The sequence below is a fragment of the Bubalus kerabau genome, chromosome 15, assembly GCF_029407905.1.
Source record: "Bubalus kerabau isolate K-KA32 ecotype Philippines breed swamp buffalo chromosome 15, PCC_UOA_SB_1v2, whole genome shotgun sequence".
Classification (NCBI taxonomy): Eukaryota; Metazoa; Chordata; class Mammalia; order Artiodactyla; family Bovidae; genus Bubalus; species Bubalus kerabau.
The window spans coordinates 5,293,400-5,317,022 of NC_073638.1; the positions used below are offsets into that span (position 1 = coordinate 5,293,400).

Here is a 23,623-nt window from a genome sequence, read left to right on the forward strand (position 1 = left end):
AAAGCAGAACAAATATAAAGTGAAAAAATATAAGAAAGTTAGAGAACCAGACTAGTAAGCCCAAAGCCCAAATAAGAATTCTAAAAACCAAGAACAGAGAAATAAAGGAAAAGGAATTATCAATAAAATAATTTAAGGAAATTTCCCAGAACTGAAGAAGGCAAATTGTTAGGTAGTAAGAACTCATACTGGACACAGTGGATGAAAATAAACCTAAACCAAGGCAAATCACTGTAACTTTAGAACAATGAAAACCAAGAACTGAAAGATTCCAAGAGGAAAAAAAAAAAAAAAAACAGGTTATCCAAACACAGATCAGAAATTAAAATAGTGTTTTAGTCACCAACAATGGAAGCTAGGAGAAAATTGAACAATGCCCTCAAAACCTGAAGAAAACATAAATATTCCACCCTAGAATACTATTCCCAGCACACAACCAACCAACCAAGAACACAGCAGAACGTTCATATACTCAAGATCTCAAAACTTATCTTCCATGTACCCTTTCTCCAGAAGCGTCTAGGGCTAGGCTCCAGACATGAGGCAGTAGACCAGGATGGTAAAGAAGGAGCGCAGGACAGCAATTGAGACCAGGCAGAGAAGGAAGCAAGCCACAAGGCTTCAGGAAAGAACGCTATAGGGGGCTGAGGAAAACCACAAAACAGCTGAGGCTTTGGGAAGTCTTCACAGAATATTTAGAACACACTTTTAAATAGGCAATTTATGGAGTCATATTACCACTTCCCTTCCCAACTATCAGAAGTCAGGAAAAAAAGGTTATTTGTCTGTGAAATCAAGTCAAATAACCTCAAAATTTGGAATTACCAGGCCAAGGACCACAAAGCTAAGGTCAAGAACAAGATTTTCATACGAAAAACAAGGGCATCACATTTCCTTGCTGATGAATGATGTTGAGTATCTTTTCATATATTTGTGAAACATATGACCCCTTTATATGTCTTTTTTCGTAAAAGGCCAGTGCAAATCTTTTGCCTATTTGCAAACTGAATTGTTAGTTTTATTAGTATTGAGTTGCAATCATTTCTGTACATGTTGGAAACAAGTTTTTGTTTTTTTTTATCAAATACACATTTGTCAATATTTTCTCCCAGTCTGTGACCTGCCTTTTCATTTTCTAATTTCTATGAGGTTCAATTTGTCATTTATTTTCCTCTTCTACTTTGGTATCATATCTAAGAAATCCCTGCTTTACCCAACATCATAAACATTTTCTCCCTAATTTTCTTCTGAAGTTTTATAATTTTATGCTGTACATTTAGGTCTATGTTTCATGTCAAGTTATTGTTCATACATCTGCATTTTTTTTCTCTCTTCATGGATATCTAAATATTCCAGTACCATTTGTTAAAAGGATCATCCTTTCCACATTTAAATGATACTGTTGTATGAAATTAACTGACCATGCATGTGTAAGTCTGTTTCTGGATTCCATAGTGTTCCAATAATCACTATGCTTACACCAGTGTTACCCTACCTTGACTACTGTAGATTTATAGTAAGTCTTTATATCATAATATGCCCTCCAACTTTGTTACTTTTAAGACTTTCTATGCCATTTCTTTTTATTGAGATATATACACTAGTCTGAAAAACACTGAAATTAATTTAAATAACAGAGGCATTAGACTTGAAGTAAGGTTAACATCACCCACATGGAGATGGTGAAACATATTTAAGACACAATCATGGATGTAAAACTAACAGAATTTAAGGATTCTTTAGATGCATGGATTAAGGGAACACAGTGAGTGGGTGAGTGGAAGTCGCTCAGTCGTGTCCAACTCTTTGCGACCCTATAGACTATACAGTCCATGGAATTCTCCAGGCCAGAATACTGGAGTGGGTAGCCTTTCCCTTCTCCAGGGGATCTTCCCAACCCAGGGATCGAACCCAGGTCTCCCGCATTGCAGGCGGATTCTTAACCAGCTGAGCCACCAGGGAACAGAAGTCTAACACAATTTATAAATTCTGTTTTGAACAATTAGCTATATTGTAGTGCCATAACTAAAAAAAGGAATACAGGAAAGGAAATAATTAGTTTTGAACCTGTTTTGAATTGTAAGGCTTATAGGACTTTCCAGAAGACGTATCTAACAGATTACTGATTATCCGAGTCTGAAGCTCAGAGGAGGAATAGGGTCGAAGGACAAAAAATTATGGACTTAGTGGTAGTGAGTAAGTACTCAGTACCAAAAAGCAAGGTAATGGGCAGAAGCATACAGAAAAGGTAGGCAAATGTGAAAGAATACCCTGGCAAGGGAGAACAAGATGGCAGAGGAATAGGTGGACATGGAGTACATCTCTCTCCATGGATAAAACAGGAACACACCTTCAGACACAGAAGTGCAAGCAGACCAGCTGAGAGTGGACAGGAGTACCTGACCAGCGGAAAAGAATACATAGAACCACGCAAAACTCGGGAGGATGAAGGAACTAGGGGGAAAAACAGGAGTGTTAGTAGGACTGGACCTGCCCTCAGCGGGTGGGGGAACTGAAGCAGGGGTCTGATCCCCACGTCGGGACAACTGTCTGGGTTAGAGAAGAAACATTTAAGGCTGAGAGTGAAACAGCTGATCTGTGGCAGCCTAAATGGAATGAGAATCAGACAGTCCTTGCCGCAGCCATATATACCCTGGACAGGAAAGCAGGTCCCCTAGAAGGCGCAGCAGCTGGGAGCTGGAGTTTAGGGATTATGGAGCAATCCCAGGGCGAGGGCTGCTGTTGACTATGGAGAGATGGATCCAGGGGATGTGAGGGAGGAGACTGGTGGGAAATGCCAGTGGAGGAAAGCCAGGCAGCCATGGAAGCAAGGGGATACTGCTGAGTCACACGTGGAGGGTGGAGCCATCACCATAGCCTCTCTCCCTCCACAGGCCAGCATCAGCAGCTGAACAATAGGGAGGCTGGCCCACCAAATGCCCGAGGCACTGAACTACAGAGTAGGACCCCACCAACGGTGCCCCTTTAAGTGCCTGACCTGTCAATCTACAGAGTAGTACCCTAGCCAAGGGGGCCCCTCTATGTACTTGACGCCCTGAAAAACAGAGAAGGACCCCAGGCAAGGGAGCCCTCTAAGTGCCTGAATGGGCAGAGCTATGGAGAAAGACTGGCCAAAGAGGCCTTCTAATCGCCAGCTACAAGAGGCTCAAAAAAGACTCTGACAGGGCCATAACTCCTGCAGCTGAGGCAGCCCATGTCCCTGCACACTTGGTGCTGCCAGGGTCCCCACAAGCCAAGCAGCTGTGCCAACTTCATGTTCAGCCTTCACTGGGGCAGAGCTGCCACAGGCAAAAAAAGTCTTGCGTTTATGCACACAGGGTCACTTCGGTCCTGTCCAACTCTGCAACGCTGTAAACTGTGGCTTGCCATGCTTCTCTGTCAGGGGGGTTCTCCAGGCAAGAATACTGGACCATGTTGGCCAATACTGGTTACCATACCCTTCTAGGGCACTATATTTCCTGCTGCCCTAGCCACCAATTCCCTGAGTACCTGGTGCTGCCAAAACCCCCGCAACCCAAGCAGCTGCACCAGCTCCACTCCTGGCCCTCACAGGGGCAAACCCAAGTCCTCCAGGGCAGCCTCAGGAGCAAACCCCAGGGGACAACCCACATGCAGGGGTGGAGATAAAACCACAATTGAAACCCAGGGGCAGTGTGGCTAAGGAAGAAGACCCAAAACCTTCCCAACCAGCTGTACAAGCTGCAAATTAAATCCACACAATCAAAAAGGTAGACTCTGTCTATGGAAAATATAAAAGGCCACTGAGAGCTCCCACAAAAGAAAACACACTAGTTACGATAGCTGTGGACATTATAGGCAAGAATATACAGAATTAGGACCAGGTTAGAATCTGAGCTGCCCCCACAGCAGGTCCAGAGACCAGCCGAGTGTTGGAGGGCATCCTAGGGAGGTGAGGTGGACTGTGAGTCCCAGCGAGGGAAAGGACTCTGACAGCAGTGACTCCAGAAAACCATTTATTATTCTTATGTTTTCCCTGTTCTGTAGATGCTTTCAGATGTTTTTTCCTTTTTTATTCCTTGTTTTATGCTCCCCTCTGATATAGCTGTCGATTTTACTGGCACTAGGAAATCTAATTAAGTTTCTGAGATTTTTTTTTTTCTCAGTCACATTTTTTATTGTTGTTATAAACCACTGGCTCTATGTTGGGCTTTTGTAGTTCTGTGGACATTTTTTTTCTTTTCTTTATAATTTTCATTTTTAACTTTTTAAACCTATTCTTATTTTTTCTACATTTATTCCTTTGTTTGCTTTTCCTACTGTTCTTTTCCCCTTGCAGTTAATCTTTAATGTATATAAACCTTTATATACCTCTATTTAACTTTGCATATCTATTCTTTCTTTCCTTTCCTCTCAACATATTTTTTAGTTTTATTTTCACTACTTTATTCCCCAACTGGTACCTTGCTTTAATTTTGTGTTTCAGTTTGTGCTTTACTTAGTTTTGTTACTAACTGGTAGAAATAACTTTTGGTTTCCTTTGTTCTCCAGGTCAATCTACTGTACTTTATTTTTGTTGGATTGTGTTGATTTTGCTTATGGGTATATATGTATATGTGTATATTCAGCCACACTTTTTAATATCATCAACATCTTCCTCTACATTGGGCTTTTGCCCAAAACTGTGGAGTTTCCATTTTTTTTCTTTTTTGTCTTCTTTTCTCTTCTATATAATTTTAATTTTTGATTTCTAAAACCTATTATATTTTTTCTCCATTTATTCCCTTGTTTGTCTTTCCTACTATTCTTTTTGCCTTGCAGTTAATCTTTAAAGTATATAAATCTTCTTTATCTACCTGTATTTAACTTTGCATATTAATTCTTTCTTTCTTCTCTTTCTTTCCTCTCAACATATTTGTTAGTTTTGTTTCTCCATTTGGCACCATACTTTAGTTTTGTTTCCCAGTTTGTGCTATAGTTAGTTTTGTTCTTAACTGGTAAATATAATTTTTTATTTCCTCTGTTTGCTGGATCAATCTACTGTACTTTATTTTTGTTGGACTGTTTTGACTTTGCTCATGGGTGTATATGGATATGTGCATAATTCCATTATTTTAATTATTATTTGCCTGATTTCTAACTACCATTTGTCTGGGGTTATTCTTTGGTTTCTTGTTTTGGAGTATTTGTTTTAATCTCATTTAATGCCATAACAAACCACATATTCCTGACCAGATATCAAGCCCTGAGTCTTTGGAGTGGGAGCACTGAATCCAAGACTCTGGACTACCAGAGAACTAACCCTAGGGAGTATCAGATAGTGAAAACTCACACAAAGGAAATGACTTGAATACAAGACCCAGCATCACCCAACCACCAATAGCATCCTGTGCAGGACACCTCATCTACACAACAAACAAAACAAAAATACAAACCCAATAATCACCATACAGGATTACCATCTCTCTCAGCCTTGCCCATCAGAGGAAAAACAAACAAACAAAACAATTCAGCACAAATCTCACCCTGTACAAAGCTTACACAAATCACTGAACCAACCTTAGAAAGGCTGAAATCAAGAGGAAGAAAGAAATCAACCTTGAAGCCTGGGAAAAGGTGACTTCAAACACAATAATTAAAAAAAAGAAATAATGAAAAGGCAGAAAAATACTACACACACAAATGAAGGAACAAACGAGAAGCACAGAAATCCAAATAAATAAAGAGGAAATAGGCAAACTATCTGAAAAAAAATTTCAGAATAATGATAGTAAAGATGATCAAAAACCTTGAACACAAAATGGAGAAAATGCAAGAATCAACTGACAAAGACCTAGAAGGATTAAAGAATAAACATACAAACAACACAATTACCAAAATTAAAAATACTCTAGAAGGAACCAACAGCAGAAAATCTGAAGCAGAAGAATGAATCAATGAGCTGGAAGATAAAATGGTGGAAATAACTTCTGAAGAGCAGAATAAAGTAAAAGGACTGAAGTAAAATGACTGAATAAAGTGAAAAGAACTGAAGATAGTCTCAGAAACCTCTGGGACAGTATCAAACACACCAACATTCAAAATATAGGGGTCCCAGAAGAAGAAGAGAAAAACAAAGCATATGAGAAAATTTTTGAAGAGATGATAGTTGAAAATGTCCCCAACATGGAAAAGGAAATAGTCAATCAAGTCCCAGAGGCACAAAGAATCCAACACAGGATAAACTCAAGGAGAAACATGTCAAGACACATACTAATCAAAGTAACAAAGACTAAACACAAAGAAAGAATATTAAAAGCAGCAAGGGAAAAGCAACAAGTAACGTACAATGGAAACCCCAGATACTTAAAAGCTGAATATTCAGCAGAAACTGTGCAGGCCAAAAGGAATGGCAGGCTGTACTTAAAGTACTGAAAGGGAAAAGTCTACAATCAAGATTACTGTACCCAGTAAGGATCACATTCAAAATTGATGGAGAAATAAAAACTTTTTGGACAAGCAAAAGTTAAGAGAATTCAGTACCAAAACCAGCTTTGCAACAAATGTTAAAGGGACATATGTAGTCAGGAAATACACAAGAAGAAAAAGATCTACAAAAACAAACTTCAAACAATTAAGAAAATGGCAATAGGAACATATATATCAGTAATTTCTTAAATATAAACTGTTTAAATGTTCCAACCAAAAGACACAGACTGGCTGAATGGATACAAAACCAAGACCCATATATATACTGTCTTCAAAAAACCCACTTCAGACTTAAAGACATATATAGACTGAAAGTGAGAGGAGGGGAAAATATATTCCATGCAAATGGGAAGCAAAAGAAAACTGGAATAGCAATCCTCATATCAGACAAACTAGACCTTAAAATAAAGATTATAAAAAATAAGGAAGGACACTACATAATGATCAAGGGATCAACCTAAGAGGAAGACATAACAACTGTAAATAACTATGCACCCAACACAGGAGCACCTCAATACATAAGACAAACACTAACAGATAAAAAAGGAGAAATTGACAATAACACAATAATAGTAGGAGACTTTAACCCCATTCACATCAATGGACAGATCATCAAAACAGAAAATTAATAAGGAAACACAAGTCTTAAATGATATATTAGACAAAATGAATCTCATTGATATCTTCAGGACATTCCATCCAAATGTAGAAGAATATACCTTTTTCTAAAGTGCACACAGAATATTCTCCAGGATAGACCACATCCTGGATCACAAATCAAACCTCAGTAAATTTAAGAAAACTGAAATTGTATCAGGCATCTTCTCCTACCACAACGCTATGAGACTAGATATCAATTACAAGGAAAAAAACTGTTTAAGAAACACAAACACATGAAGATAAACAACACATTTCTAAATAACCAACAGGTTACTGAAGAAATCAATAGGGAAATCCAAAAATTTCTAAAACAAATGACAATGAAACATGACAACTCAAAACCTATGGGATGCAGCAAAATATTTCTAAGAGGGAAGTTTAGAGCAATACAATCTTACCTCAAGAAACAAGAAAAACATCGAACAGACAACCTAATTTTATACCTAAAACAACTGGAAAAACAAGGACAAAAAAAAAAATTAGTAGAAGGAGTGAAATCATAAAGATCCGAGCAGGAATAAATGAAAACAAATGAAAGAAACAATAGTAAAGATTTATAAAACTAAAAGATGTTTCTCTGAGAAGATAAACAAAATTGACAAACATTTCGACAAGATTCATCAAGAAGAGAGAAGAATCAACAAAATTAGAAATGAAAAAAGAGAGGTTACAACAGACAATGCAGAAATACAAAGGATTATAAGAGACTATCAAGAACAAATATATGGCAATAAAATGGATAACCTGGAAGAAACGGACAGATTCTTAGAAAAATTCAATCTTCCCAGACTGAACCAGGAAGAAATAAAAACTATGAACAACCCAATTATAAGCACTGAAATCGAAGCTGTGATCAAATATCTCTCCAAAGACAAAAGCCCAGGAACAGATGGCTTCACAGGTGAATTCTATCAAACATTTAGAGACGAGCTAATGCCGATCCTTCTAAAACTCTTTGAAAAAACTGCAGGGGAAGGAACACTTTCAAACTCATTCTATGAGGCCACCATCACCCTGATACCAAAACCAGACAATGACAACACAGAAAAAGAAAACTGCAGGCCAATATCACTGGTGAACATAGATGCAAAATTCCTCAGCAAAAGTTTAGCAAACAGAATTCAGCAACACATCAAAAACCTCATACACCATGATCAAGTTGGGTTTATTCCAGGGATGAAAGGACTCAATATATGCAAATCAATCAATGTGATATACCATATTAAATGGAATGATAAAAATCATGATAATCTCAACAGATGCAGAAAAAGCCTTTGACAAAATTCAGCACCCATTTATGATTAAAACTCTTCAAAAAAAGGGCACAGAAGGAACCTACCTCAATATAGTAAAGGCCATATAGGATAAGCCTACAGCAAACATTATTCTCAATAGTGACAAACTGAAAGCACTCCTCCTAAAATCAGGAACAAGACAAGGGTGTCCACTTTCACTACTATCATTCAACATAGTTCTGCAAGTCCTAGCTACAGCAAGCAGAGAAAAAAAAGAAATAAGAGGAATCCAGATCAGAAAAGAAGTAAATCTCTCACTGTCTGCAGATGACATGATACTGTACATAGAAAACCCTAAAGATACTATCAGAAAATTACTAGAGCTAATCAGTGAATTTCACAGTGTTTCAGGAAACAAAATCAATACACAGAAATCACTTGCATTTCTATATACCAACAATGAAAAATCAGAAAGAGAGATGAAGGACTCAATCCGATTCACCATTACAACAAAAAACAAATATCTAGGAATAAACTTACCTAAGGAGACAACAGAAATGTTCACAGACAATTATAAGACACTGATGAAAGAAATCAAAGATGACAAGAACAGATGGAGAGATATTCCATGTTCCTGGGTAAGAAGAATCAATACTGTGAAAATGATTATACTACCAAATGCTATCTACAGATTCAATGCAATACCTTTCAAATTACCAATGGCATTTTTCACAAAATGCCAAAAAACAAAAAATTGCACATTTCATATGAAAACACAAAAGATCCTGAATAGCCAAAGAAATCTTGAGAAATAATGGAGCTGGAGAAATCAACATTCCTGACTTCATATTATACTAAAAAGCTACATTCATCAATACAGTATAACAGAAACAGAAATATAGATCAATGGAACAGCTACATGTAAAACTGGACAGCTACATGTAAAAGAATGAAATTAAAACACTTCCTAACACCACACACAAAGATAAACTCAAAATGGATTAAAGACCTAAATGTAAGACCAAAAAACTGTAAAACTCTTAGAGGAAAACACAGGCAGAACACTCGATGACATAAATCAAAGAAAGATCCTCTATGACCCACCTCCTAAAGTAATGGAAATAAAAACAAAAGTAAACAAGTGGGACCTGATTAAATGTAAAAGCTTTTGCACAGCAAAGGAAACTATAAGCAAGGTGAAAAGACAATCCTCAGGCTGAGAGAAAATAATAGCAAATGAAACATCTGACAAAAGATTAATTTCCAAAATATAAAATCAGCTCATACAACTCAATACCAGAAAAACAAACAACCCAATCAAAAATTGGGAAACCGACCTAAACATATTTCTCCAAAGAAGACATACAGATGGCTAACAAACAAATGGAAAGATGCTTAACATGGCTTATTATTAGAGAAATGCAAACCCAAATTACAATGAGATACCACCTCACACCAGTCAGAAATGTCCATCATCAGAAAGTCTACAAAGAATAAATGCTGGAGAAGGTGTGGAGAAAAGGGAACACTCTTGCATTGTTGGTGGGAATGCAAATTAATACAGCCACTAGGGAAGATGGTATGGAGATTCCTTAAAAAGTCAGGAATAAAACCACCATATGACCCAGCAATCCCACTCCCTGAAGAAACCAAATTGAAAAAGACTCGTATCCCATTGTTCATTGCAGCACTATTTACAATAGCTAGAACATGGAAGCAACCTAGATGTCCATCGAAAGATGAATGCATAAAGAAGTTGTGGTACATATATACAATGGAATATTCAGCCATAAAAAGGAACGAATTTTAGTCAGTTCTAATGAGGTGAATGAACCTAGAACCTATTATACAGAGTGAAGTGAGTCAGAAAGAGAAAGATGAATATCGTATTCTAACACATACATGCGGAATCTAGAAAAATGGTACTGAAGAATTTACTTACAGGGCAGCAATGAAGGAGACAGAGAATAGACTTATGGACACAGGGAGAGGGAAGGAGAGGGTGAGATGTAGGGAAAGAGTAACGTGGAAACTTACATTTCCACATTTAAATAGATAGCCAATGGGAATTTGCTGTATGGCTCAGGAAACTCAAACAGGGCTCTGTATCTACCTAGAGGGAAGGGATGGTTCAAAAGGGAGGGGATATATGTGTACCTATGGCTGATTCATGTTGAGGTTTGACAGAAAAGAGCAAAATTCTGTAAAGCAATTATCCTTGAATTAAAAAATAATTTTTTTTAAAAAAAGAATACCCTGGCAATAAAGAATGCAGAGAAATCTCTCTTGCGATGGTTCAACCAAAGAAAGGCAATGTAAAAAAAAGATACAATCAAAATATTAAAAATATCATGAAAGTATAAACAGAATGAATAAAGACATTTTATAAATCCTAAGAATATAAAAAACAGGCTTGAAGCCTGAAGGAGATAATATTAAGAAAAATAAAAGAAAATATTAACTAACAGAGGGTAAACAAAAGCAGTTACAGACAAATCTATACCAATCAAAATGTTTATACTTTTGTATTTTATAGGATTTAGATAAAGTAGTGTATGAACAACTGAGGAGACTATAGTTGTGATTTTAAACAATATGGGAAAAGAATACACTCTTTCCAAAAGTTCAAGTACACAATACTATCAGTCTATTCAATATAGACAAGCAATACTTTTTAAATCTACTTAAGTAAAATCGTTATTTTTCAGTGAACGACAACCAGGTATAAATGGCCATCCTATTGTTTGCATCTCTGTGCTTCCTCTAAATGTTACCTGCATTGATACTGTGATCTCTTGAAGAGCAGCATCTGCTTCATCTTGCTTAGTTTTAAGTAATACACTTTGTTCTCCAGCTGTTCTGTTCAATTCAGCCACAAGAGCTTTAGCTTCATTTAGTTTAGATACACCAGCCTACATTAATAGAAGAGACCGACAATATTAAAAGAAAAAGAATTTTATATACATAAGGGTAAACAAAGTCTATAAGAATGAATGAAAAAAATATAAATGTGTACAAATACCACATCTGCAAGTGAACTTGGGTTTCTTCTTATTGCTCATTATAACAATTTAGTCAACTGTTTATCCATTAAGATGTAAAAAAAGACTTCACAAAGGCTTTAGAGAAAAATGGATCTTAAAGCATCACAGTAAAGCTGAATACATTAACACATATTAATTAGCTTAACCAGTGAGGTTTTACTCAACTGCATTAGACAGGAAAGAAAATAGAAAAAAAAAAACAAAACACTCAGTAAACCTTTCTAATTTTTCAGTCTCATTAATTAACAAAAGCACCTCAGGGACCACTCTTTTTATACTGGACATGCCTTGGTTTTGTTTGTCTATTATCCAACTATTTTATAAGAGACTGCCTTACATAGGGTGCTGATTAGCAATCACTCCAACTGCTTCGGCTATTTGGGCAGGGCGGCGGCGCGGGGGTTGGGGGGTGACCCTGGTCTGGCCATTAGAACACTCCATTCCACTGTCCATCAATAATCCAAGGAGTGAACATGAAAAATATTCTCTCTGTTCTTCAATACAATTGCATTTTTGTCACAAAACAAATCAGAAGAAAAGATAGTGATGGCAAAAAAAGGGAATGTAAACATGGTGGCTCAGACGGTAAAGCTTCTGCCTGCAATGCGGGGGGCCTGGTTCCATCCCTGGGTTGGGAAGATCACCTGAAGAAGGAAATAGCAATCCACTCCAGTATTCTTGCCTGGAAAATCCCTTGGACCGAGGAGCCTGGTAGGCTACAGTCCATGGGGTCGCAAAGAGTCGGACACGACTGAGCGACTTCACTTCACTTCACTTCACTTCAAACAGTATTTATTGAGCACAGTACAGAGGACAGGCATCATGCTGGTTCTTGACATTAGCATTTTATCTAATGTACACAAGACACTGACCCAATAAAGCTATAACTCAGTAAATTTATTTACCTCAAATACAATAGAGAACTAAATCAGGAAATTAACTCTCCAAAGCATGTGCAGTTAGTGGCTTAATATAAATGAAAGTAAATCAGTAGAAAGAAGGATAAAGATAACTCTGTCAATTAATGTTCCTGGTTTCCAACCCTTACAAAGGGAAGCAAGAACTCTGGAGAAGGAATGCTCTCTGAGAGAATCTGAGGCTAGCATTCTAATAGCACACTTAAGCTAAAGCTCTTCAATAATAGAAATACAAAGAGTTCCAAATGTACTAAGTGACATAAATAAGAATATAATAAATTATACATAATAATGAAATATATATAATAAAATATACTTTTAAGAATGTTTATAAAATATAAATATAGTCTACTATAAAACATAATATTATATATTATATTTTAATTAATAATAGGCACGTCTGATTTCTAAAATAAGTTCATGTGAAAAAGACATTTAAAGCCAGCACAATAAGCTATCAAAAGCACACAAATAACATGCGTGGTGAGGAAAAGAAATAATTATTCAACCAAAAAAAATACAAAACCATTACTATAATCTAGTGGGCAATACAGATAGGTGAGACAGTTTTCCAGGATATTTAATACAGTACAATATTTATTTATGGCATTGTGATTTACAAAATCCTTGTCCCCTACACATAAATAAAATAATTTTAGATCACCAATAATGTACCTGCAAATGACTTTGTCTTTTTAATAATTCCTCTTTCTTGCTGCTACTAATGGCAGAATACACACGTAAAAAGGTCATATATCGGCTTGGTGTAGCACCATATGCTTTACAAGACTCATGGATTAATAAAAAAGATTTTAGAAAATCAGGATCAACTAGAAAGAGAAAAAAAATGACAATGTAAGTATGGTCCATTAAGAATTTATTTGGCAAAACTAATACAGTTATGTAAAGTTTAAAAATAAAATAAAATTAAAAAAAAAAAAAAAGAATTACGGAACATAAACTTAACTATCTTTTTCTACTCAATGAAATTATGAGATAATATATTTGCTTAAAGGTGAACAGTTATTCCTAGGTATCCATGCATAGCTTCCATTTTTCTTATTAATTTGCATTATTTTTTCCCGTGGTCTCTACACTTCAACTGTATGTATATACCTTTCCCTGTATTTCCCCTGACAAGTTTAATTGCTGCAAGAAAGATAAATCTACAGTTTCCCATGTCAATTAATTGGGACTACGTAACATGTAGTCTGAAAGTAAGCTTACTAAAAGCTGTATGAGTGGAAAAGATATACCAAACCAAATAACACCTATCCCCTCCTATGTACATGGGAAGAAACAGGGCTTCAAAAGTCAAAAATGAAGAACAAGCTCTCGTTAGATTCAATATACACATGTGTGCTCAGTCGCTCAGTCATGTTCAACTCTTTGCAAACCCATGGACAGTAGTAGCCCACCAGGCTCCTCTGTCCATGGAATTTTCCAGGTAAGAATATTGGATTGGGCTGCCATTTTCTCTCCAGGGAATCTTCCTGACCCAGGGATCAAACCCACATCACCTATACTGGCTGGCAGATTCTTTATTACTTGAGCCACCTGGGAAGCCGATATATACACAACCAAACACAATTATCTCCCTCTTTGTTGTCTCAACCTATTCCCATCTGTATTCTCTACCCAAGTGAACAAAATCAACTTCTAATAAATTTTTCCAAGCAGAACCCTGAGAAATATTCTTGCATCCTTCTTCCTTGCATACAGCAGCCATTATATAACCAAATCCTCTTTAGATTACCTCCTGCTGCTGCTGCTAAGTCGCTTCAGTCGTGTCCGACTCTGGGCAACCCCATAGACAGCAACCCACCAGGCTCCCCCGTCCCTGGGATTCTCCAGGCAAGAACACTGGAGTGGGTTGCCATTTCCTTCTCCAATGCATGAAAGTGAAAAGTGAAAGGGAAGTCGCTCAGTCGTGTAGGACTCTTAGCGACCCCATGGACTGCACCCCACCAGGCTCCTCCATCCATGGGATTTTCCAGGCAAGAGTACTGGAGTAGGGTGCCATTGCCTTCTCCGAGATTACCTCCTAATACCACCCAAGTCCATTCCTTCCTCTTAGATTAGAAGGCATAGCCTTCTATACTGGTCTATAGAACCCCTGTTTCTCTGTACAGCATTCTATTTCTAATATCTGAAAAAACAGGTGGATGCAGAGACTTCTCTTTCTAAAACAAGACTCTCATTACATCTCTAACAAAAACTTGTCAATTATCCCAAATCACTAAGAAGTCAGAATCCAAATTCCTTCTATAACATGACATGGAAGGCCCTTCATTACTGACCCTGCTTACCTTACAACATTAGAAAACGGCAATTATTTCATCAATAAAAGCCAGGTAAAATCGATTTCATCAAAATACTACCTGATTTCTTTTTCTTTTCTTCTTTTCTTTTTTTGTCACTATATCTTTCTTCACCACCCATTTCACTGAGTAACATTTCAGGTATCTAAAACAGGAAGAGCATTTCTTTAAACTTCAATTCAGTATGAAAAAAGTTTAAGTAAATTCAGTATCAGAGGTATAAAAACACTTAATACAACACATAAAAAGTATCAGTTGGACTTTTCTTCTAGGATTCCTTCCAGACTAAGAAAAAAAAAAAAATAGTCCATCAGTCTTCAGAAAACATTTCCTAGTTGATACTTTTGACACATGTATCAACCATTAACTGGAAATTAATAGCACACAGGAAAAGCTTCAGCATCTCACTTGAAAAATGATTAGACTTTATGAAATGAAGAAAATAACAATTTTGATTGAATTAGAGAATAATCACAGATACCATTTAAAATCACAAAGTAATAAAATAAAATGTTTTATTTGGTATCAAACTAATAAAATGCCTTCATGACATAAAAGAACAGGAAGGATTCTTAGATTTCTTAAATGAGAAATAAGGAAAAATAAATGAAAATAATTTCATAATTGATATCAACATAATTGATAATGCTAAAAACTATCTATTGTCTAGTCATAGCAAGATTTTTGCCACTACACAAATAAGAAAATTAAGTAATGAACAGATATTAAACTATATTAAAAAATTTTTAAACCCTATTTCTGGGGAACAAAAACTAAGTAGGACTCCAAAATTTTAAAATTAAACCCAAAACCTCCAACTTATTTCACCTGATACAGTTCACATGCCTAATAAGAACAAGTGCAAGTAATCCAGGTAATTAGGTCAAAAAGCATCTTTTTCTTCTCAGACTGAATAAAACGTTAAGACAGAAGATCCCTTAACTAGTGGAGAGTTTGAAAGTGCCATGATTCTTGAGCCAAAGAATATTTTTTTTTCTCAAAATACTTACACTGATTTCTGAAAATATACTGAAGCAACTGAGAGAATATTTTAAATACACACTTTTTTAAATTTTATTTTATTTTTAAACTTTACATAATTGTATTAGTTTTGCCAAATATCAAAATGAATCCACCACAGGTATACATGTGTTCCCCATCCTGAACCCTCCTCCCTCCTCCCTCCCCATACCATCCCTCTGGGTCGTACCAGAATCAACGAACATTTCTTTGGAAACTCCCTTTCTTTAAAATACTCTATCCCTTAGGTCAGTTAGCTTGATTGTGCTAATCATTTCACAACATAAAATAAACAAAAACACGATGTACACCTTAAACACATACAATTTTTATGTGTCAATTATACCTCAATAAAGCTGGGAAGGGTGGGAAAGAATCTATCCCTAAATAATATCCCACGTTAGGAAAGTTTTCTTGCCTGGTTTCAACCACATTCCACTTTGCTTCCACTCTACCTCCCAGGAGATAAAAACAGCACTTTGGAGTTGAATGAGTATATTAACACTATTCATTCTTACTAATACCCTGACCTCTCAATTCCTTGAATTCTCCTCCTCCTGTTATCTATCACCTTTTCCCCAGCCATTCTCCCCTACCATGTCAAATGGTCACATCCTAATACCTTGTCATTGACAATAACTTCAATCATTTCATAATCTCACTTGCAAACATCCCCCTCTTTTACCATTACATTCCTGTCTAACCAGCTCATTCCTTTTGCAATGCAAATAATCCTCAAATTTCACCAAGACCTGCAGTCTATTCATTCAACAACCTTGATACTGTCATCCACCATCTTCCTACCATAACTCCTCAGCTTCCTTGGCCTTCCCCTACTTTGTCGTACTCAGTCAGTCAGTCATTTCAGTTGCTCAGTCGTGTCCAGCTCTTTGCAACCCCATGGACTGCAGCACGCCAGACTTCCCTGCCCATCACCAACTCCTGGAGCTGGCTCAAACTCATGTCCACTGAATTGGTGATGCCATCCAACCATCTCATCCTCTGTCACCCCCTTCTCCTCCTGCCTTCAATCTTTCCCAGCATCAGGGTCTTTTCCAATGAGTCAGTTCTTCACATCAGGTGACCAAAGTATTGGAGCTTGAGCTTCAACATCAGTCCTTCCAATATTCAGGACTGATTTCTTTAGGATGGACTGGTTGGATCTCCTTGTAGTTCAAGAGTAGTTAGTTGAACTACTACTGTAGTTAAAGGGACTCTCAAGAGTCTTCCCCAGCATCACATTTAAAGTGTCAATTTTTCTACGCTCAGCTTTCTTTTTATAGTCCAACTCTCACATCCATACACGACTACTGGAAAAACCACAGCTTTGAATAGACGGACCTTTGTTGGCAAAGTAATGTCTCTGCTTTTTAATATGCTGTCTAGGTTTGTCATAGCTTTTCTTCCAAGGAGCAAATGTCTTTTAATTTCATGGCTAGAGTCACCACCTGCAGTGATTTTGGAGCCCCCAAAAATAAAGTCTCTCACGGTTTCCATTGTTTCCCCAACTATTTGCCATCAAGTGATGGGACCGGACACCATGATCTTAGCTTTTTGAATGCTGAGTTTTAAGCCAGCTTTTCACTCTCCTCTTTCACCTTCATCAAGAGGCTCTTTAGTTCCTCTTCACTTTCTGCCATAAGGATGGTGCCCTCTGCATATCTGAGGTCATTAATATTTCTCCCAGCAATCTTGATTCCAGCTTGTGCTTCATCCAGCCTGGCATTTTGCATGATGTAATCTGCATATAAGTTAAATAAGCAGGGTGACAATATACAGCCTTGATGTACTCCTTTCCCTATTTGGAACCAGTCTGTTGTTCCATGTCCAGTTCTAACTTTTGCTTCCTGACCTGCGTTCAGATTTCTCAGGAGGCAGGTCAGGTGGTCTGGTAATCCCATCTCTTGAAGAATTTTCCACAGCTTGTTGTGATTTACAGTCAAAGGCTTTGGCGTCATCAGTAAAAAGAAGTAGATGTTTTTCTGGAACTCTCTTGCTTTTTTGATGATCCAGCAGACATTGGCAATTTGATCTCTGGTTCCTCTGCCTTTTCTAAATCCAGCTTGAACATCTGGAAGTTCACAGTTCACGTACTGCTGAAGCCTCACCTGGAGAATTGTGAGCATTACTTTGCTAGCGTGTGAGATGAGTGCAACTGTGTGGTAGTTTGAACATTCTTTGGCACACGCTCAAGTAGCAAAGCAAAGCCCCAATCCCGCTTAAATGCGGGTCACCACTATTGCACGCCTGTAGCCCTGAGTGCACGCGTGACTGGAGAAAAAGCACACAACTACACTGAATGGCCTCAGCTGAACTTTACAACCACTAGCCTCGTGTGAACCCATAATGCTATCTAGCTATTACTATCATACTCCATTCTCCTAAGCCTTTCACTCCTTCCCTCTTCCAAAACACTATTTTGCACATCCTCTTACATCTCTTCAAGATTCCAAAATCTCTTCCCTCAACTTTTCTCTCAAGTGATTAATCTTAGTTCCAATTTCACTCAGAAAACAGAAACAACCAGAAGTGTCTAAAACTTCCCAATGCTACTCCTGCCCACCTACTTGGACCCAGACCCCTGTACTCTGCTTCCTTTCCTGTTGCTACAGATGACGCTTCCGTTCTCCAAGAAAAGTGAAGTGACAGTCGCTATGTTGTGTCCGACTGTTTGTGACCCCATGGACTATACAGTCCGTGGAATTCTCCAGGCCAGAATACTGGAGTAGGTAGCCTTTTCCTTCTCCAGGAGATCTTCCCAACCCAGGGATCAAACCCAAGTCTCCTGTATTGCAGGCAAATTCTTTACCAGCTGAGCCACAGGGAAGCCCAAGCAAAGGCTTGTCCTCAATCCTTTCATTTGTGTAATAGGCCCATATGGTGTCTAGACCCAAAGACATTGCTCCAGCAATTCCCCCTCTTTCCTATAAAATATGTTTTGTTTCCTTTCTTGCATTCCCAACGGCATATAAGCATGCTCTAGTTTATCCCGTCTCAAAAAAATTTTTTTAAAGAAAGAAACTATTTTATTCCCACTTCCTGCAGTTACTGATCCATTTTTATCTTCCACTTTATAACAAAATTCTTCAAAAGAGGTGACTATATTCACTCTCCACTCTTCTCATTCTTTCCGAAACACATTTCAATACAGTATTTTTTTCCACTATTAACTGAAACTGCTTCATTAAAGTCACTAAGGGACACAAGTTGCTAAACCCAATGATTACTTTCCAGCCCTCATGGACTTCCATGTGTTCATTCTTCCTTGCTCCTTCAGAATGCTGTTTTCACTTGGCTTCCAGGCTTCACTTGTACTCACAACTCCTGTTTTCCTATTTCCCTAGCGGTTCCTTCTCAGTATCCTTTGCTGGTTCTTGTTCATCTCAGCCTCTTAATGCTGAAAGTGCCCCAGGGGCCAGCCTTTGGATCTCTCCGCTTTCTGCCAACATTCACTCCTTTAGTAGTATTTGTTCTCAAAGCTTTAAATACCACTTAAACTCTGATAATTCCAACAATTTTGCCTATATGCCTGACCTTTTCCTATGAACTTCTCAATCTTCCAACTCAGATGTCCGATACATCTCATATTTAATAAATCTAAAACTGAAAGCTTCATCTTCTCTTCTCAAAATGTTCCTCTCATAATCTCCCTTCAACTGACAGGTATTCCAGTCTTTCCAGGAGCTCAAGCCAACAGACTGGCAGGTATCCTCAACTCCTCACTTCCCCTAATAACTTATTACAATCTGTCAGCAAACCCTATCATTTCTACTGCAAAACATACCCAGTATCTACCAGTTCTCACCACCTCTACCACTATATCCTGAGACAAGTCATCCTTGTCTCTCTCCAAGGTTACTTCAATAGCTTTATAACTGCTTCCTCCTGGTCTTCTACAGTCTATTTTCAAACAGAAGGCAGTGTAATCCCATAAAACATCAGAACAGTTTTGCTCCCAAGCCGCCAAGGAGTCCCTTACTGGTTTCCAGAAAAGTTGAAATCCTTATAATAGCATCCAAAGCCCCACCCTAACTGTTCTCTTAATCCCCCAACCTCATCTGCAACTACTCTCTGCCTTGATCACTGTTACAAATGAACTGGCCCTCAAATCACCAGGCCTGCTCTCATCTCAGATTCTTCCTGTAGAAAGCTTTCCCTCCAAATATCCCCCAAAAGAATGTAAACTCCATGAGGCAGGGACTTGTGTCTCTCTTGTCTCTGCTATATCCCCAGTATATAAAAGAGTGACACATATTAAGCATCCAATAATTACTGCTTCTTAATGAATACCTCTTGTTCATGTAGCCTCTTCAGACTGGAATAACTTTCCTCTATCTACATACTAAAATCTATTTAAAGGATCATCTCAACTGTAAAATGTTGTCTATTATCTCAAATTGCACTCCCTTCTCTGAATCACGATAGGCAATAGTTCGCACATCTACTATACAAAAATAAATCAATGATTGGAAATATGAGCATCATTCAAGGAGACAATATTGAAAATTATTTTTATTCAAATGAAGCAATGTAAAAGGCTTCCAGTTGAGATGGTTTTTGAGTTCACACTTTAAACTCATACCCCTCCAAACATATATAATAACAATGACAGATTTTTTTTAAAGGCACCTAAATTTTAATTGAAACAACTGCTAAAATTATTGCTGTGATATTTTAATCATAAGCTAGTCTATAACATACTAAGTAATTAAGTTTATAAAATTTTTTAAATATAATAAACATTTCTGTGGTCCTTAATTAAGAACATAATCTTACACCTAAAATTTTGTAGTGAACTTATCTGTTGAGTCCAAGAGTATGAAGAAAAGACAGTTATTTTCAAATATATGAGAGATGCTCAGCGCCACAATTAAGGATTATAATAAACACCAAGGGGAAATTGTAACAATTAGTAACTTTAAAAAGAAACTGAAAGTGAAAGTGAAGTCGCTCAATCGTGTCCGATTCTTTGCAACCCCATGGACTGCAGCCTAACAGGCTCCTCCATCCATGGGATTTTCCAGGCAAGAATACTGGAGTGGGTTGCCATTTCCTTCTCCAGAGATCTTCCCAACCCAGGGATTGAACCCGGGTCTCCCACATTGTAGGCAGACGCTTTACCATCTGAGCCACCAGGGAAGTCCTTGGTGTCTTAAAAAGAAAATGTGCTTATTTTTTATTTCCGTATTAAAACATTAAACTTACTTTCTTCATACTGCTATCTGACCAAGCCTCCATCCACAACACCTGGCACTTCTTATGCAAAGCAGGATTGCTCTCACAGTTTATTATGAAGTTTAAATTTGCAGAATCCATTATCAAAACAATATGCAAGTTTTGTTGCACTCCTAAAAAAACAGGATAAATAGTGTCATGGAATATTACAATAACAATATTTGAAGAAATCTATACATGGTCTGGTTTTATGAAATTAAAATTTTCTGAAATTGGATGGCAGAAGCTCTTTAACAAAAGAGCAAGCTATGAAACAAAGTTATACTCTAAGTGAAAAATCTGCCTGCAATGCAGAAGACAAGAGATGTGTGTTTGATCCCCCACTTGGGAAGATACCCTGCAGAAGGAAACAGCAACCCATTCCACTATTCTCACCTGAAAAACCCCATGGACAGAGAAACACGGCAGGCTATAGTCCAAAGGGTCACAAAGAGTTGCACATGACTGAACAGATAAGCATGCCTGCAATGCACATATATGTGCTATGTTTGTGCAAGGTGGAATAAAATATCCCAAAAAGATATGATATTGCTGTTACTTTTCAAATGTCATACTGGATTCTATTAAGTAATTTTTTTCTTTTTAGGATTTTTGTTTCAATATTCAGAAGCAAAACTGATCTCTGGTTTTCCTTTAGGAGAAATATTTTTCCTATTTCAATGTTAATATCATTTTCCCTTCATAAGAAGGAATTTAGAAACTCTCCTTTATTTTCTATGTTCTGAAGTAGTTTTTAAAATAGCATTGAGATGATCTGTTTCTTAAAGGTGTGGTAGAAATTCCCTCTAAACTTAAAGGAGAGAGAAGGGAAGGTAGCTCTTTGACAACTTTCTTTGTTTCATCAATAATAAATGTTCTTGTAGAAAAATAAAGATGATCACTGTAATAGCAGTGCCTGGGTGGTGTCACTATTACCTTATTTTTTACTTATCAATTTTAGCAGTACACAAAACTGCTTCTATAATAATATGCTTCTTTAGTTTCAAAGACACTACAGCATGTGAAGTGAAGTGAAAGTCACTCAGTCATGTCCGGCTCTTTGCAACCTCATGGACTATACAGCCCATGGAATTCTCCACGCCCGAACACCGGAGTGGGTAGCCTTTCCCCTCTCCAGGAGATCTTCCCAACCCAGGGATGGAACCCAGATCTCCCGCATTCCAGGCGGATTCTTTACCAGCTGAGCCACAGGGGCAGCCAATAGCACTGAACCAACATTGATTTCTCTGCTGGACAAATGTACTGCAGCTGTTACAGTACGATGCCAACATGAGGGGAGGCTGGCTGAAGGCTACACAGGGACTCCCCGGACCATCTTTGCAACTTTTCTATAAATCTAAAAGTATTTTTTAAAAAAATCATCAAGAGGTGACATGGAGCAGAAAGCTGAGAGCAGCGAGGGGCCCAGGCTGATGGAGTGAATGTACGTTCTGTACTATGTGAGTCTAGGGCGGGGAGGGGGAAGGCCACCCCTCCCCCACACCAGGACTTAATAATGGGGCTTAGCTGATCTCTCCCCTTCTGATGTGGCTTCCTGGGAAAGAGGAAGGACTCCTGTGGTTGGTTTCCCTGGCAACCAGCCCCCACCCCTAGGTGCTGGCCAAAAGTCATCTCATTAACAAAAGTCACCTCATTAACAGAATGTGGCACAATCTAAATAATTCACTAATTCTCTAAGATAGGTACTAAGTTTATCACATGGAAACAAAAGCAGCACAGTAAATATCCCAAAAGACATTACCATACTTTCATCCTAACCTTTTGCTAAAATTTTACTTAACATGTTTTTATTATAGGTTAGCCTTTAGTCTACTTACCAGCTATTTTCTAAAAGTTCTATAAAAAAGAAAAAATATAAATTACCAAATGGACCCAAAATTTAAGATACCTTTGCAATCTAATGAGAAAATAAGGTACATTAAACGTATTTATTTCACATGAAGCACAGTTAAATTAATGAGCTCTATCGTACTTACTATACGTGAAGTAGTTGAAGACTGGTCCAAAAAATCCATCTTGCGAAGCCTGATCTTTAAGAGGTAAGAGTAAGGGCTCTAATTCTTCGAGAGTGTAGAGTCCAGGAACTTCACCTGCAGAACATTATATTTCTTCTGAAATTTAGCTACATTACACTAAATTCAACACACATTTTACATACACGATGCTTCTTCTATTTTTATATTAAATGATCTGATGTTATTCAATCTTTGTTTCCAAAACAAGCAAGCCCTATCACCTCTATATTATTCACAAATATATACGTGTAACCTTCATTCAAAAAAATTCAAACTCCTCCCACTAACCATTCATCTATCTGCCTTTCCAAGTCCTTCTCTACCCTCTTCCAAGACTTTGTATTCTAACCTAAGTGAACTTTTTTGTGTTCTAAAACTTTAATGAAATATTTCCTGTTCCTGGAATACATCATACCACAGTCTTGCTCTGCCCCAAATCTTCCACTAAAAATATTGTTTATCCCTCAAGATACTACTTTGCCAACTGCCACGCCCATGAGCCTTTCCTGAATACCAACATATTAGGGAAAGTACTCTTTTCTCTTGAATATAATATCCAAACATCACTGATTGGCATTTATCACATCATTTAATAATAAATGAATTACTTCTCCCTGCCCACTTAGATTCTAAATTCCCAGAAGGCAAATATTTAATTATGATCTGTATTAAACTTAGGACATTTCTGGCAAAGAATCTAAACCATAAATATTTGTTAAATAAATGAAT

At 37.4% G+C, this 23,623-nt stretch overlaps 1 protein-coding gene across 1 annotated transcript in view; it reads right to left on the minus strand.

Moving 5' to 3' along the window:
- The window catches only part of DYNC2H1 (dynein cytoplasmic 2 heavy chain 1), a 406,508-nt gene that overhangs the window by 256,464 nt on the left and 126,421 nt on the right, over positions 1-23,623 (minus strand). Inside the window, exons 51-55 of the mRNA XM_055547490.1 lie at positions 22,856-22,969; positions 20,850-20,992; positions 14,685-14,769; positions 12,979-13,133; positions 11,117-11,254 (exon numbers count right to left, since the gene is read on the minus strand). Of these exons, the coding sequence (XP_055403465.1) occupies positions 11,117-11,254; positions 12,979-13,133; positions 14,685-14,769; positions 20,850-20,992; positions 22,856-22,969 (635 nt within the window). The remainder of the gene's footprint in view (positions 1-11,116; positions 11,255-12,978; positions 13,134-14,684; positions 14,770-20,849; positions 20,993-22,855; positions 22,970-23,623) is intronic.